The 15937-nt window shown below is 41.6% G+C and overlaps 1 protein-coding gene across 1 annotated transcript in view; it reads left to right on the top strand.

Annotated features, from left to right (window-relative positions):
- The first annotated feature begins 897 nt into the window (after positions 1-897).
- Positions 898-15937, top strand: part of ank3b (ankyrin 3b) — a 422959-nt gene continuing 407919 nt past the window's right edge. The window contains exon 1 of the mRNA XM_052027524.1: positions 898-1358. Coding sequence (XP_051883484.1) covers positions 1296-1358 — 63 coding nt within the window. The 5' untranslated portion in view covers positions 898-1295. The remainder of the gene's footprint in view (positions 1359-15937) is intronic.

Genomic DNA, 15937 nt, shown 5'->3' with positions numbered 1-15937 from the left:
CAGCTTGGAGTTGCACATTGACCATTTGGTATATTCCCAGTGTTGTTTGTAGAATGCATAAAAGATGAATACTTAAAGGAATTTGTACATTTGCTTGTTTTCCAATCGAGCGACTGATTATTCTTTTTTTTATGAGGTCATTCCATACAGTCAGGGAACAAATGCAGTAGTCGCCATGTTCCAGTCAGATCACTTTCCAGAAAGGCTTGGGGGAGGGACGGTGGAGGGCAGAGTTCACAGCTACTGGCAGCAGCTGGATAGGGAAGAACTGTCTTTTCAAACGGCTCTGCCAATGTGTTCAATCAGAAATTTAAAAGGTCTCAAAAGTACTTGATGATTTGTGTATGAATACTGACAGGTGATGGATAAGTATTAGACATTGTTGCTTCAATGTACATCAGCACAGGAGTTTCTGGCCTAATGTATTAAGTGGTCAATTGCCTGTATTGATTACCTAGAGTACATTAGCTGATAGGATTAGTCTAATGTGATTAGGTTAAAATTAAAAATAGTCAACTGGTTTTATTTAATGCTGGGAATGGTCTCCTGTTCAGCTTTGGTGCTAGATTCTTGAGCCACGTTTGATTTTATTTAAACAAGGTACATTATTAACAAACATTCTCAATGTTCTTTTCCATATCTTGGATAACAGCAATGCCCATTATTCCTTGTCGAGTCATGCGCACTGATAGGAGCGGTCTCAGTTTGAGATGACTGGAACTCAATCTCACACCATTTAATTCGAGTTTTCTTTTCCCACGGAACGCAACTGTATGTTCTAGTCGGTCCCAACCTAGTGGCGCTACGAGGGAATTGCAGGGGATTATGATTTTTTTTCCTCCTCCCTCTGTTCTTGGCTGTAAGAGGAGAAATTCATTGACTGAGAAAAGCTTCAGGGATTGTATCAGCAGTCTCCAGTTTAATTCCTGTATGGGGTTTGGAGCCTGGGGATTACAGAGCAGTGGAGAGAGAGAAGGTGAGAGGAAAAATAAGTAGCATCTCGTTGTAAAATGAAGACTGGATATTGATTTTTTTTTGGAAAAGTGGTGTCTAATTTATTTTGGAGTTTGGAGCAGTCAGTTTCTGGTGTGGAAGGAGAGAGAGAGAGCACAGATCTGGACCAGCGGTGCTAACCGACCTGGAGTTGTTGTTTAACCAGCAGTCATGCATTTATCTGTCTCTGAGACGTCGTCACATGGATTGAGCCTTTGATGGTATCTCGATTATATGCCAACAGCCCTGGATTTCGGAATAACTGGGAGTGCGCTCGTTTCTTTTAATAGACTAAACATAAGATGAGTGAGGAAGCAAAGAAAAATGGTACAAAACCTGCCCACAGGAAGAAGAGGGGTAAAAAGGTAAACGCGGTATTTTTTTATATATATATACATATTCTGTTTATTGTCCACTTCTTCTTGCCTATTGAATCCATAAAGCAAAGTTTCGTGCATCCAATAGACAATGCAATTTAAATTCGGAGAAAGAACTTGCTAGAATGGAAGCTGGTTTTGTTTACGCTTGGTGCTGATGGGTGTGTTCGGGGAAGGGCTTTTAAATAAGACTTCAGTAGGAATGGTACTTGCATGAGGCAGCGTTAAAGATCCGTCTGAAATTCTCATTTCATCAGCATTTAAGCTAGTGCAACGGTGTTCACCTGTTCATCGTTTTGCTTTTTATTGGCATTTGCTATTTCTTGCCCTGAAAGCCTTTTGTCTTGTTGCTTTTCATATCGATATCAGAAAACGACAGTATCTCATCAGAGAGCTTCGATTTTTGTCAGAGCAAAGTGAAAGTGAAGGGAATAAGATTTTTTTGCCTCAGTCATCCATTCTTTTAAGCGTGAGAAACAAAATGAGGCTGTTTGATGGGAATCTGTAGTTTCCCAGTAGGAATGGTGGTTGAGTTTGAGGAACTGAAGGCAATGTGCAAAGTCGGTACAACAGGGGTTAATAATCAGAGTAGACAAAGGTACGGGAAGATTCGTCCTTCGAGTTTATTGTATCTGTCTTACTGAATTCGGAATCTGGATATCTTAGCGAGGTTTTTGTTTAAATGAGGTGGATTTGAATAACATTTCCTAATGTATCTTAACACTTGGAGTCCCAAAAGGACGTCTCCGTTTTAAAAACCCTCCAATCCATCTCTTATCCAACCTTACCCATTGATTTTTAGTGACCGATATCGTGAAGAACAATTGAACTCGAACCATTTGCAATCTCATTGTTTGCAGTTTGCAAATATTTAAGTCTTCCAAGAGTCAAGAACCATCATTTAAGTTTTCCAGGTGGATGTATATGTATTTTCTGTTGGATATTTTCAGTGCTCTTGCAAAGGGCGAAATATTTTTACCAGATAGAATTATTAACCTTAAAGCTACCGGGAAAACCAGAAATTCAGTGGACATAATTTTTCAGACTCAGTCTCTGACGGGTGTTTCCTTTGTATATCCACTGGTCATAATTTTCTTTGTAATATTGTTATAAAATTAAATTATGAAAATATTATGGATGAATGAACATAGGAAATAGAGCAAAGTTTTCAAAGGTGGGTTGGTTTCTGTTAAAGGGTTAATTTGTGATCATCTTGGATTCTGCTTATTTCTTATCTCAATAAAAATGGCATTTATCCCATGGCCTTATATGCAGTTTTCCTTTGTACTCGGTTTGTCTTTTGAGATATATCTAAGACCTTCAGTATGTTCTTAATAATGTATTCAACACACAGGTATAAACTTGCATCATATCCATTTTCCTTTAAGAAGAGATAATTGAATAATATCCATGTTATCTGACAAGTTATGTCTTTGGTGTAATATATTTGGAAGTGATAAAGCATAGATAATATTGTGCATTGTGAATGTGTGACTCTCTTCATGCCAGGCGAAATGTTGGGCGTGGTTTTCATGTAGGTATTTCAATCTTCTCGAGGATGGATTTTAACAGGAACAAAAGTTGTTCACATTAGAAGAATTGTAGGTTAATGTTGCACAATTATGTTCAAAATTATGGACGTTAACATCCTGTTGTTAGTTTTCTCAGTATTTTATGACAGCAAAACCTTATTTTTTTGGACTCTCAAGGAAAACTCAAGACTTGAAGTGCCATAATTAATGATTTAATCGAATCAGGTTGTCACACAAACCTGTTGCAAGACTGATTGTTAATATCATGATGTACTTTCACACTCCAGCTTCCTCTTTCTGTGCCTCCTGACCGTCGAGGCACTTTGACCTAGGTCATACTGTGTCAGGAATACAACATCAGGTAAATGACATATTTACCATGATTTGGATGCAGGAGACATTTAGACAAAAAAAATTTCATAGCCGAGCATGTGGTTGATGGAAGGAACATGCTTGATGAGTCACTTGGGCCTCTTTGTTCTGTGATTTCGTAACACTATGTACCCGAAGTCTGGCTATGTGTAAAAATACAAGATTGCTATGGTATGGAAATAACCATTGAGCCAAATTGGTCTGCGCTAGTGTTTATACTTTGCATAAACCACCTCCAACTCTGGTTGCCTCTTTCTTTAGCCCGTATATTTATTTTCCCATCACCTTCAAGGATGTAACAAACCTCCCTTAAATGCATTAATCTAATCTGCACGGCCCAATCCATGGGGTAATTAACCTGCCGAGCAAGAACAAGATGAGCTGAAACTGAATGCCGCAGGATGAAAAGCAGATGTCTGATCTGAATCCGTCCTGCTTCCACTGCCCAGACCGCTCACATCACTAAGTACAAAATGGAGGATAGCAATGGGATGGCAAGATGTAAGATAAGGCACATTCATTTTGACAAATTTGGTAAAGTTAAGCTGTTTTGAGCGATGTATGAAATGAATTATGTTTTTTCAGAATGAATTTAAGTTTGGAGATACACATTTTCCGATTTCGTGTAACGCACACCCCCTGTGTTCCCTTCCCACTCCTACTGATTGATCTAGGTTCTTTCTCCCTTTGTTCACATTTCCCATTTCCATCTGCTCATCACCCACACACCTATCCACCTGGTTTTTTTCTCCCCTAGCCGACCCTCCCTATCCCCTCCCTCACCTAGTTCCATCTGCCCATCATCCCCTACCTCACCTGGTTCCACCCGTCACCTACCAGCCCCTATTTCAGCACTCCTCACCTTTTTTACACTGGCTATTTTCACTCCACGTACTCAGCCCTGACGGAGGGTCAAGTGTTGACTATCCCTTCACCTCCACAGATGCTGCTCAATGTGCTGAATTCCTCCAGCAGCTTGTTTTTTGCTTGGGAATTTGGATCTAGAGAACTTGCATGTTTTTCTGTACCATGTAATTGTTTTCATGATTTTTATTGTAGTCCGATGTCTCAGTGAATATGCCTTTTGATCATTGAATGACAGCATGATGGGAGAAATAAAAGACATGAATTGTTCAGTGCTGGCCCCTCTGTCAAAGGCACACAAGACAGTCTGGTACTTGAGGCTAACATTTGTGAGACACATCATCCTGAAAGATGCATTTGGAGACTGGAGACCTTAAAATAAACCAGGCAAAGCTCATCTGATTTACCTGAGAAAGATGTGATATCTCAAGATGCTGAAAGAAAACTGTGGGTTGGCTTTCTGAAATATTATAATGCTATGTTAACTCCTTGTCGTCTAAGTGCACTTGAGAACATAGGGCAGTCATTCCTTCAGACCTGTTTGATCATTCATTTAGATAATTGCTGATCTATATCTTAACCCCATTCACCCATCTTGCTTCCTTGACTCTAAACTCTTCCTGAACGTTGTAACAATCATAGTTTTGATTTTTTTTTCCCAAATTGAATTTGCAGGTTCAAGTTGTGGATTGGAGGGAGGAATGAATTCCAATATTCTGGTAGCCTCTTGTGTTGATCAAAGAACTTCCTGATATCACTCCTAAATGGCCTAGCTCTATTTTAAGACTAAAGGTCTTTATTATAGATTTGCCTACCAAAGAAAATGGATTCCCTTTCCCCAGTCTAATTTTGAATTATTTTAAATAACACTTAATATTCTAAACTCAAGGGAATACTGCGCAATCGTGGTCCTTGTAATTTAACCCTTCTGAGCAATTGGACATAGCCTTGAACTGCCAAGTTCCTTCACCCTTTTCCAGTTTGTGTTGGATTTTGATTATCCATGGAATTTTGTGCTTTGGGCCCTCAGTCAGACATTGGGCTGTTGAATATTTTGTTGATTTTGCTTTCGTGAACAGCTTTTAGTTGTAATTAAACCTGGGCTGTAGATTTTGCATGTACAAGGTGATGTAGATATATGATGTACAACTGAATTTACAATGTATAATTGATGTTTCTGTGTGTTCTAGTTGGCAGTTCATTAAAGTTTGCACACTTTACGACAAAGTGAAAATGTAGGTTAAGATTGTGACAGATCTGGACTGTGTCTTGGCAATTTGATATTTGGCACTTAGGGCATTGTATATATCTGGGATGGGATGATGGGGTAGGGGTAAAATTTGAACAGTATCAAACACCTCAAATCAAGTTTCCCTCTGATCACCAGCTTTCCACTTTCCATTACTTCCCACATTTGTTGTGCACGTGGGACTTGGCAGGACCATTACCACTCTTCACACGTGTCTAAAAGGAGGATTCTTAGACAAATAGGGCCGTGTGAGTTATTAAGAGTTTTAAACTAGTTTGGTTTAGCAGGCCTGACTTCTTTGTTTATGCTACATTAGAATTGTTAAATTTCAAAGTTTTTCTCAGCTCCATGACAACAGATATGTTTAGGTGCAGTAAACTTGATTGAAAACGCAACCTTTCTTTATATCATGTACATACAAGAGAAATATGATCTCCTTCCCTCCCCCCCCCCCCACCCCCAATTGTGTGACTAATAACCGGAACAAATTAAAATCGCCATGTTCAAGAAGGTAATAACAAATGAGATGGTCATCAGAGAAACCTAATCCAACTGTGTCTATAATTAAGTACTTTCAGCTGTTAAAAAGGATCCATGGGAAATATATTGGCATACAATAAATAAATAGGAACAGGAGTAAGCCGTTTTGACCCTTAAGCCTTTTCCACCATTAAGTGAGGTTATGATGGATTTGTATTTTAACTTCATCTACGTACCTTGGCTCCCCCTTGCCTAAGAAAGATGTTTCAATTTATTCTGAAAATTTCAAATCACACAGCCTCAATTTTTTTTTTGGAGGGAGGAAGAGTACCAGATGTTGCCTTTATTTGCGTCAAGAAACCTGTATGTTAAATGTATCATATTTGAAAATTGTTGTTGGTGATTGCACCTTCAACCTTTGAGTCAGGTATAGAATCATCACGCCGTTGGAATCTTCTGTGCCAGTGTTCGAACACTTCTTGTTCTTTTGCCTTCCTTTGGAACAAAATACCGATTGTTGCTGAAACACCTGGCTTTCTGTTTTACCAAGAGATCCTGCTGGTCACTACTTAATGCCAGGGCAAAATAGTGCAGGTGCTCTACTTGTGAAATAAAAATAAAAAGTGCTATACAGCAGGTTGGGCAGCATCTGTGCAAAGGTGAATAGGGTTCAAGCAATGACGTGAAGTATTAACTTTTCTTCTCTCTCTGCATGTCCTACATGGCTTGCTGAGTATTTCAAGTATTTTTACCGCTTGCTTTGCTTCAAGAACGGATCTTGGCTACACACTGTATATTTTTTTTAAAAATCCATTATCCTGTTATAATGTTAATCAGATTACACATTCCTGCCTGCAGTGAACATATGAAATTAACAGCATATGAAGATCAAATGCTTCAACAAGCCAATACAATTGACATCATGACTATCTTATTCTTTCTACCTACAGTCCCCAATCTAATGACATCTCCTGGAAGAGGTAGATAAGAATGAAAACAGTCCAGGGCCAGAAACAAATAATACGCTAGAGAATGGAATGGGAAGTAAGAGGGTCTCTGTGAAAGAAGGGAATAATGTGCTTTTACAGGTTTGGAAAGACTGACCAGTGAGAACGTTTTTGGAGAACTGATGAAATCTCCCTGAAGTGAAGTCAGGATATTTTGAAAATAACCATCATGATGATCTTAAAAAGAAATACGCATTTCATAGAGGAATGATGCTGACGTGATTGCTTCACAGGAACCAGCACGGACTCAGTGGCCTCTTCTTGTGTGCAATACTTCTGTGGCTGATGATTTTCCTGAAAAGTGACCACAAAATACATATGTCATCTATTCTTGTACATACCTCTTAACCTGGGCTGGGATGGTCTGAAAGTGTTGGGGGAAATTACTCTGTTTACATTGTAATTGCCTCAGGATATTTTGTGAAAAGTAGATAATTGTTGTAAATAATAATTATTTTAATTGGATGAAAGTAGTGTCTATTTAGGAGATAGCTTGAGGATGAAATCTCTTTCCTTAATTATGACCTTCATGTTTGAGCCAACTTTGTGTCAAAGATATTTACTGATCTACTTACATTTAAGTTTTTTTTTCCAAAATAATTCCCTCCCTTTATTTTCGTGATGTTGTAAAAGATTTGTCCAGTTGAGATTTAATACAAAGTCACATAACTGCTATTGTGAAAGATCCGTTTATATCTGGAGGAAACATTTTTCTTGTTCTCGTAACTGTGCTGGCATTACAGCTTTGAAAGCTTTTGCACATCAAAGTGCACGTGTTAAAATAAAGGCTGTTGTGAAAAAATAGCAAATCTACTGTGATCACCATCTCTACTCTCTTCAAAGTCGTACAGCCATACATTTTTGTAATGTTCACTTAAGCATGTTTTCAAAATAAGGTGCAATGCCTTTCTCTCCTCACCCAAGTTGCGATTTGTTTTTAAGGGTCTGCTCTATTTGCACTGAACAATGACCTTAAATGCCATGATAATGAAATCGAGTTCAATAGATTAGCAGTAGGATTATTGAGTCATTCCAAGAGGTTTTTTGAATTGCCATCGAAGATGCTAAAAAAGAATTGCAGAATATACTTATTACACATTTCCTGTGCTCCCTATGATGTAACTCTGTGCTTGAGTTGAACTCCTGATTACTATGTTAGTGTTTATCAGCAGGCTGGTTTATATTCACGTTGGGATGTTGTTTGAATACCTTGTTTCTTCATGAATAGAATTTATTTTTCTGCCCATCAAAATACTACATCAATGGCAATGCACTGTATCCTGTCCCAGCCTGCATCAGAATAGTGTCCCATCACGTAAATATTTCATAAGGCATGCATCCAGGCTCTGTGGAGATCGCATTGGATGATGTAATAACTTCTTCAATTTTGTGTTCAGGTGACATTTACAACCCTCCCTGGGTTACGAACACCCGACTTATGGACTTTTTATGCATACGAGTGAGCATTTGGGAGATGGAGGGGGACGGATTTGCCAGCTGCTGTGGGATTGCAGGCATCTTCTGCTGGGTGGGAATGAGGCATTTCCATGTGCCTTCTCTCCCCACCCCTGAGCTGCAACATGGGGGGCTGGGTCAAGCTGAGTAGAGCTGGAAGCACTGAGCAGACTCACTCATTCACGCAGTCAGCGAGGCTGGCTGGTGGCCGCTCTTCCCGTGCCTGCTCGCTCTCCCGTCACAGCTGTTTCTGTGATCCTGTCGCACACACTGTTTTTATTCATTTCTGACTTACAGTTTGTGTTACGAACAGTTCTCAGGAACGGTACCCTGCTGTAACCTGGGGACTGCGTGTACTGAAAGGCTTCTATGTATTGCAGTGTGAGGTATCCACACATGTATTGCATTTTATAAAATGTTTAGGAACAGTTGGCTTTACAACAGAAATGAGTATTCCAGTGATTTCCTTATTTTTGATCACATGTTCCTCTTTGTCTTCCTCCTTTATTTCTGTGCATGGGCTTTCTTCATTTCATCCCTCTCCCTGTACTAAATAAATTTAATCTCTGCATGAGATATTTGTCCTGGCGCCACTGTTCACTTCTGATTCATGGATCTACTGTTGCTTATGATCAGGAGTTGATTTTTAGTGCTCAATTTCAAATAAATCTGTAGCTTTACCCTAAAGATTTATAAATCCCCCTGTTTTGTGCAATGAATACAGTGATCCTGCACATGCTGTTGTGTGTGATTCTCTGGTCGTTGGCATGTTGTCCAAGTTTCTGATGCATACAGGAGCGTTGGGATCACCACTGCATTGTACACTAACATCTTAGCGTCTGTTCGGATGTCACGATCATGAAAGACCAGCTTAAAGTAGGCAAACTTAAAAGAGGCGGACAACAGAAGAGATTCAAAGATGTCTTAAAAGCCAACATGAAGAAATGTAACATCGACATCAACAATTAGGAAACCAATGCCAAGGACAGGAAACTCTGGCAAACCATCATCCGAGAAGGAACAGCAACTTTCGAAGCCAACAGATGCGCAGAATTAGAGGAAAAGAGAAGAAAATGGAAAGAGGCAGAAACAGCCAAAGCCTGATCTGCCATCTGGAACTACCTGTCCCGAATGCGGAAGAACTTTCAGAGCCAAGATTGGACTCATAAGCCACTTGAGAGCCCATAAATAGATCAACGGAATGAAGACCATCATCCTCAACCTCAAGGGATAGCCACGACGATGACAATTCTCTGGTTTTAAAGTGATAGACGTTTAGAGCACAAAAAAAGGCCATTTAGCCTGTTGTGTCCAGAAAGCTATTTAGATTATTCCCACATCACAGTTCAACGTAGGTTATGCTCATGTTCTAAAACGAGTAAGTGGTTCTGCTTCCACTCTGTTTAGAAAGTGCATTCTAGAATTGCATCGATCTTTGAATAAGAGAAACGCTTAACACACATCAAATCTCATAATTACTTTTAAAAAGGTGGGAAGATGTGTATGGAAGCTGTGGAAGTGGGTGAGGTTCTCAATGAATACTTCTCTATAGTATTCACCAAAGAGAGGGGCCTTGATGATGCTGAGGACAGTGTTGGTAAGGATAATGTTCCAGAGCATGTAGATATCAAAAGGGAGGATGTTTTGGAGCTGTTAGAAAATATTAGGACAGATAAGTCCCCTGGGCCTGACAGAATATTCCCCAGGCTGCTCTGCGAGGTGAGGGAGGATCTTTGAGTCCTTGTTGTCCACAGGAGTGGTACTGGAGGATTGGAGGGGGGCAAATGTCCCCTTATTCAAAGAAGGTAGTAGGGATAGTCCAGGGAATTACAGACCAGTGAGCCTTACGTCTGTAGTGGGTAAGCTGTTAGAAAGGATTCTAAAAGATAGGATCTATGAGCATTTAGAGAATCATGGACTGATTAGGGACAGCCAGCATGGCTTTGTGAAGGGAAGATCTTGCCTCACAAACCTGATAGGGTTCTTTGAGGAAGTGACCAGGAAGATTGATGAGGATAGTGCAGTAGATGTGGTCTACATGGATTTTAGTAAGGCGTTTGACAAGGTTCCACATGGTAGGCTTCTTCAGAAGGTCAGAGGGCATGGGATCCAGGGAAGCTTGGCCGTGTGGATTCAGAATTGGCTTGCCTGTAGAAAGCAGAGGGTTGTGGTGGAGGGAGTGCATTCAGATTGGAGGGCTGTGACTAGCAGCGTCCCACAAGGATCAATTCTGGGACCTCTACTTTTTGTGATATTTATTAATGACTTAGATGAGGGGGTAGAAGGGTGGGTTAGCAAGTTTGCAGACGAGACAAAGGTCGGTGGTGTTGTGGATAGTGTGGAGGGCTGTCAAAGATTGCAGAGGGATATTGATAGGATGCAGAGCTTGGCTGACAAGTGGCAGATGGAGTTCGATCCAGAGAAGTGTGAGGTGGTACACTTTGGAAGGACAAACTCCAAGGCGGAGTACAAGGTTAATGGCAGGATTCTGGGTAGTGTGGAGGAGCAGAGGGATCTGGGGGTTCATATTCACAGATCACTGAAAGTTGCCTCACAGGTGGATAGGGTAGTTAAGAAAGCTAATAGGATGTTAGCTTTCATAAGTCGTGGGATCGAGTTTAAGAGCATGCAGCTCTACAAAACTCTGGTTAGACCACACTTAGAGTACTGTGTCCAGTTCTGGTCGCCTCATTATAGGAAGGATGTGGAAGTGTTGGAAAGGGTGCAGAGGAGATTTACCAGGATGCTGCCTGGTTTGGAGAGTATGGATTATGCGGAGAGACTAAGGGAGCTAGGACTTTACTCTTTGGAGAGGAGGAGAATGAGGGGAGACATGATAGAGGTATACAAAATATTAAGAGGAATAGATAGAGTGGACAGCTAGCGCCTCTTTCCCAGGGCACCAATGGTCAATACAAGAGGGCATGGCTTTAAAGTAATGGGTGGGAAGTTTAAGGGAGATATCAGAGGGAGGTTTTTCACCCAGAGAGTGATTGGTGCATGGAATGCTCTACCTGGGGTAGTGGTGGAGGCAGGTACGTTGGTCGAGTTTGTCGGATCCGGTTATTGTCGAATCCACAGGTTCTTTCAGGAGTCCAGGAATGAGTTGAAAACAACTTGGTGCTTCAAAGTTTTATTTGGAAAAGTTTAAAACAAAGAAACAGTCACAGAGCACATGGCACTAGCTTTGATGAGCCGAGACAAAGGGAACAAAAGATGAGCTCAGGCCAGGGGGGGAGACGAGCAAGAGAGTGATTAACAAAAAGCGACACCTTTTATACCTGAGATAAGAGATGGTCCTTAGCTAACAATAGTCCAATCAGGAAACCTATTAGATACTTGTGGCCAAACCAACCAGTGAGAAAACCACATATTCACCTGATGGACGAACCAATAAGCTAGTAAGCGGCCATTCCTTGTGCAGCCACTGGAGGTGTATTAAACACAATACATGTTAAAAAAACTAATTAAAACAGTTGAATCCAACAAGTTCAAGAGATTGTTAGATAAGCATATGGAGGAATTTAAAATGGGGGATATGTGGGAGGAAGGGGTTAGATAGTCTTCGGTGAGGTTTAAAGGTCGGCACAACATTGTGGGCTGAAGGGCCTGTATTGTGCTGTATTGTTCTATGCTTCTTAAATATGTGCCCCATAGTTATTGACCACTGCTGAACACAGTATTATAAGTGCTTAAAATGCAACATTGGAAAAAAGTTACAATAATGGCAGACTTCAGGTTTTCCCTTACCTGACGACTGGAGGTGTGGATTATTTGAAAGAACACTGATTGGTATCGATGACATTGGAATTTATTGTATTTGCAATGGTAATTATTGGCTAATGACAACAGCTCAATAGTGATGCTTTAAGAATTTCCAGTGAGTAGCAATTACAGTTGAACGCAAGAATACGAATATAGCCAACCAGAAATTTCATTTCATCTAGAATTTGTATCAGAGGGTCAAATTATTTCCTTTTCTTACATTTCCAAATGCATTAGTTTCAAGCTTTAGGTAATAAAATCAAATGTATGTGTTGTCTCGTTTTCCTAATAAAAAATGTAATGCAATTAGAAAAATTGTTTTATAAATTAAATTCAAAAGCAAAACACTGTGGATGCTGGAAATTTGAAATAAAAACCAAGTGTTGGAAATGCTCTGCAGGCTGGGAAGCATCTGTGGGGGAGAGAAATAAAAATTTACAATGCATGACAAACTTGTTCCGCGGAACTATAACCCTCTCCAGAAATGCTGTCTAATCTGCCGAGTATTTCCAGCATATGCATTTGAACCATAGAACCGTACAACTCAATACAGGCCCTTCGGCCCACCATGTTATGCCACCCTTCAAACCACACCTAAGACTATCTAACCCCTTCCTCCCACATATCCATCTAACTTAAATTCCTCCATATGCTTACCTAACAATGTCTTGAACTTGTCCAATGTATCAGCCTCCACCGCCACCCCAGGCAGTGCATTCCATGCACCAACCACTCTCTGGGTGAAAAATCTCCCTTGAGCTTCCCACCCAAAATCTGAAAGCCATGTTCTCTTGTTTTGAGCATTGGTGCCCTGGGAAAGAGGCGTTGGCTGTCCACTCTATTTATTCCTCTCAATATCTTGTATACCTCTATCATGTCTCCCCTCATCCTCCTTCTCTCCAATGAGAACAGCCCTAGCACCTTTAGTCTCTCCTCATAATCCATACTCTCTAATCCAGGCAGCATCCTGGTAAATCTCCTCTGCACCCTTTCCAACACCTCCACATCCTTCCTATAATGAGGCGACCGGAACTGGACACAGTACTCTAAGTGTGGCCTAACCAGAGTTTTGTAAAGCTGTATCATCACTTCGCAGCTCTTAAACTTGATCCCCCGACTAATGAAAGCTAACATCCCATAAGCTTTCTTAACTATCCTAACCACCTGCGAGGCAACTTTCAGTGATCTGTGGATATGAACCCCCAGATCCATCTGCTCCTCTACACTGCCCAGAATCCTGCCATTTACCTTGTACTCTGCCTTGGAGTTTGTCCTTCCAAAATGTACCACCTCACACTTCTCCGGATTGAACTCCATCTGCCACTTGTCAGCCCAGCTCTGCATCCTATCAATGTCCCTCTGTAAGCTTCGACAACCTTCCACACTATCCACAACACCACCAATCTTTGTGTCATCTGTAAACTTGCTAACCCAGCCTTCCACCCCCTCATCTAAGTCGTTAATAAATATCACAAAAAGTAAGGGTCCCAGAACCGATCCTTGTGGGACACCACTAGTCACAGCCCTCCAGTCCGAATGCACTCCCTCCACCACAACCCTCTGCTTTCTACAGGCAAGCCGATTTTGAATCCACACGGCCAAGCTTCCCTGGATCCTTTGGCCTCTGACCTTCTGAAGAAGCCTACCATGTGGAACCTTGTCAAACGCCTTACTAAAATCCACGTAGACCACATCTACTGCACTACCCTCATCAATCTTCCTGGTCACTTCCTCAAAGAACCCTATCAGGCTTGTGAGGCAAGATCTTCCCTTCACAAAGCCATGCTGGCTGTCCCTAATCAGTCCATGTTTCTCCAAATGCTCATAGATCCTATCTCTTAGAATCCTTTCCAACAGCTTACCCACCACAGACATAAGGCTCACTGGTCTGTAATTCCCTGGACTATCCCTACTACCTTTTTTGAATAAGGGGACAACATTCGCCACCCTCCAATCCTCCGGTACCATCCCCGTTGACAATGAGGACTCAAAGATCCTCGCCAATGGTTCAGCAATCTCCTCCCTCGCCTCACGAAGCAGCTCAGGGAATATTCCATCAGGCCCCGGGGACTTATTTGTCCTAATATTTTCTAACAGCTCCAACACATTCTCTCTCTTAATAACTACATACTCTAGAACATTACCCTCACCAACACTGTCCTCAGCATCATCAAGACCCCTCTCCTTGGTGAATACTGAAGAGAAGTATTCATTGAGAACCTCACCCACTTCAACAGTTTCCAGGCACATCCTCCCACCTTTGTCTTTAATTGGACCTACCTTTACCCTAGCCATCCTTCTGCTCTTTACGTACGAGAAAAAAGCCTTGGGATTCTCCTTAGCCCTACTCTCCAAAGCCTTTTCATGTCCCTTTCTTGCTCTCCTCAGCCCTTTCTTAAGTTCCTTCCTTGCTACTCTATATAGTTGATCCACCTCTCTGGTCACCCACGGTTCCTTCACCCTACCATTCCTTCTCTGCCTCACCTGGACAAACTTATCCCTAACATCCTGCAAAAGATCCCTGAACAGCGACCACATCTCCATAGTACATTTCCCTTCAAAAATGTCATCCCAATTTACACTTCCAAGTTCTTGCCTTATAGCCTCATAATTCGCCTTTCCCCAATTAAATATCTTCCCGTCCTCTTTGCTCCTATCCCTGTCCATTGACAATTCTAAAGGTTATGGAGCAATGGTCACTGTCCCCCAAATGCTCTGTCACCTGACCCGGTTCATTACCTGAGACTAGATCTAATATGGCATTCCCTCTAGTCGGCCTGTCAACATACTGTGTCAGGAATCCGTCCTGCACACACTTAACAAACTGCGCCCCATCTAAACCTTTGGCACTAAGTAGGTGCCAATCAATATTTGGATAGTTGAAGTCTCCCATTATAATAACCCTGTTATTTTCGCATCTCTCCAAAAACTGCCTCCCAATCTGCTCCTCAGTATCCCTGCTGCTACCGGTTGGCCTATAGAATACTCCCAGGAGGGTAACTGCTCCTTTCTTGTTCCTAACTTCCACCCATATCGACTCTAGAGAGGATCCTTCTTCATTATCTACCCTTTCTGCAGCTGTAACAGTGTCCCTGACCAGTATCGCCACCCCTCCTCCTCTTCTATCCCCCCTCCCTATCCCTTTTAAAACACTGAAAACCAGGAATATTCAATATCCATTCCTGCCCTGATGTCAGCCATGTCTCTGTAATAGCCACAATATCATAGTCCCATGTACTTATCCAAGATCTCAGTTCATTTCCCTTATTCCTGATGCTTCTCGCATTCAAGTAAATGCACTTTAGCCCGTCCACCTTACTACTTTTATAGCCTGTACTCTGCTTCTCCTTCCTCAAAGCCTCTCTACCTGTTAGATCTGACTTTTCCCCATCCCCTTCTTCCTCTGACCTACTTCTTCGGTTCCTTTCCCCCTCGCAATCTAGCCTAAACCCTCCTGAACCACCCAAGCAAACCTGGCCGCAAGGATATTGGCTCCCCTCGGGTTTGGGTGTAACCCGTCCTCTCTGTACAGGTCCCACCTTCCCCAGAGGAGATCCCAATGATCCAAAAATCTAAAACCCTGCCTCCTGCACCAACTTCTCAGCCACACATTTATCTGCCATCTCCTCTAATTCCAACCTTCACTATTGCGTGGCACTGGCAGCAATCCCGAGATCAGTACCCTTGAGAGTGAAATGCTTCCAGTGAAGTGTGGTGTACAAGGCTTTCCTCTGTGGCTTTAATGATGTTTACTCAAAAGAAATTTTGACGCCATCCCACTTCCTCTAATTGAACGCCTTTTCCCTAGGTTTGCCCATTCACATCATCTGTCTTAAAGTGACT

Source organism: Pristis pectinata, chromosome 12, assembly GCF_009764475.1.
Source record: "Pristis pectinata isolate sPriPec2 chromosome 12, sPriPec2.1.pri, whole genome shotgun sequence".
Taxonomy (NCBI): Eukaryota; Metazoa; Chordata; class Chondrichthyes; order Rhinopristiformes; family Pristidae; genus Pristis; species Pristis pectinata.
Note: the sequence above shows the minus strand (reverse complement) of the source record. Positions and strands in the feature narration are given on the sequence as shown.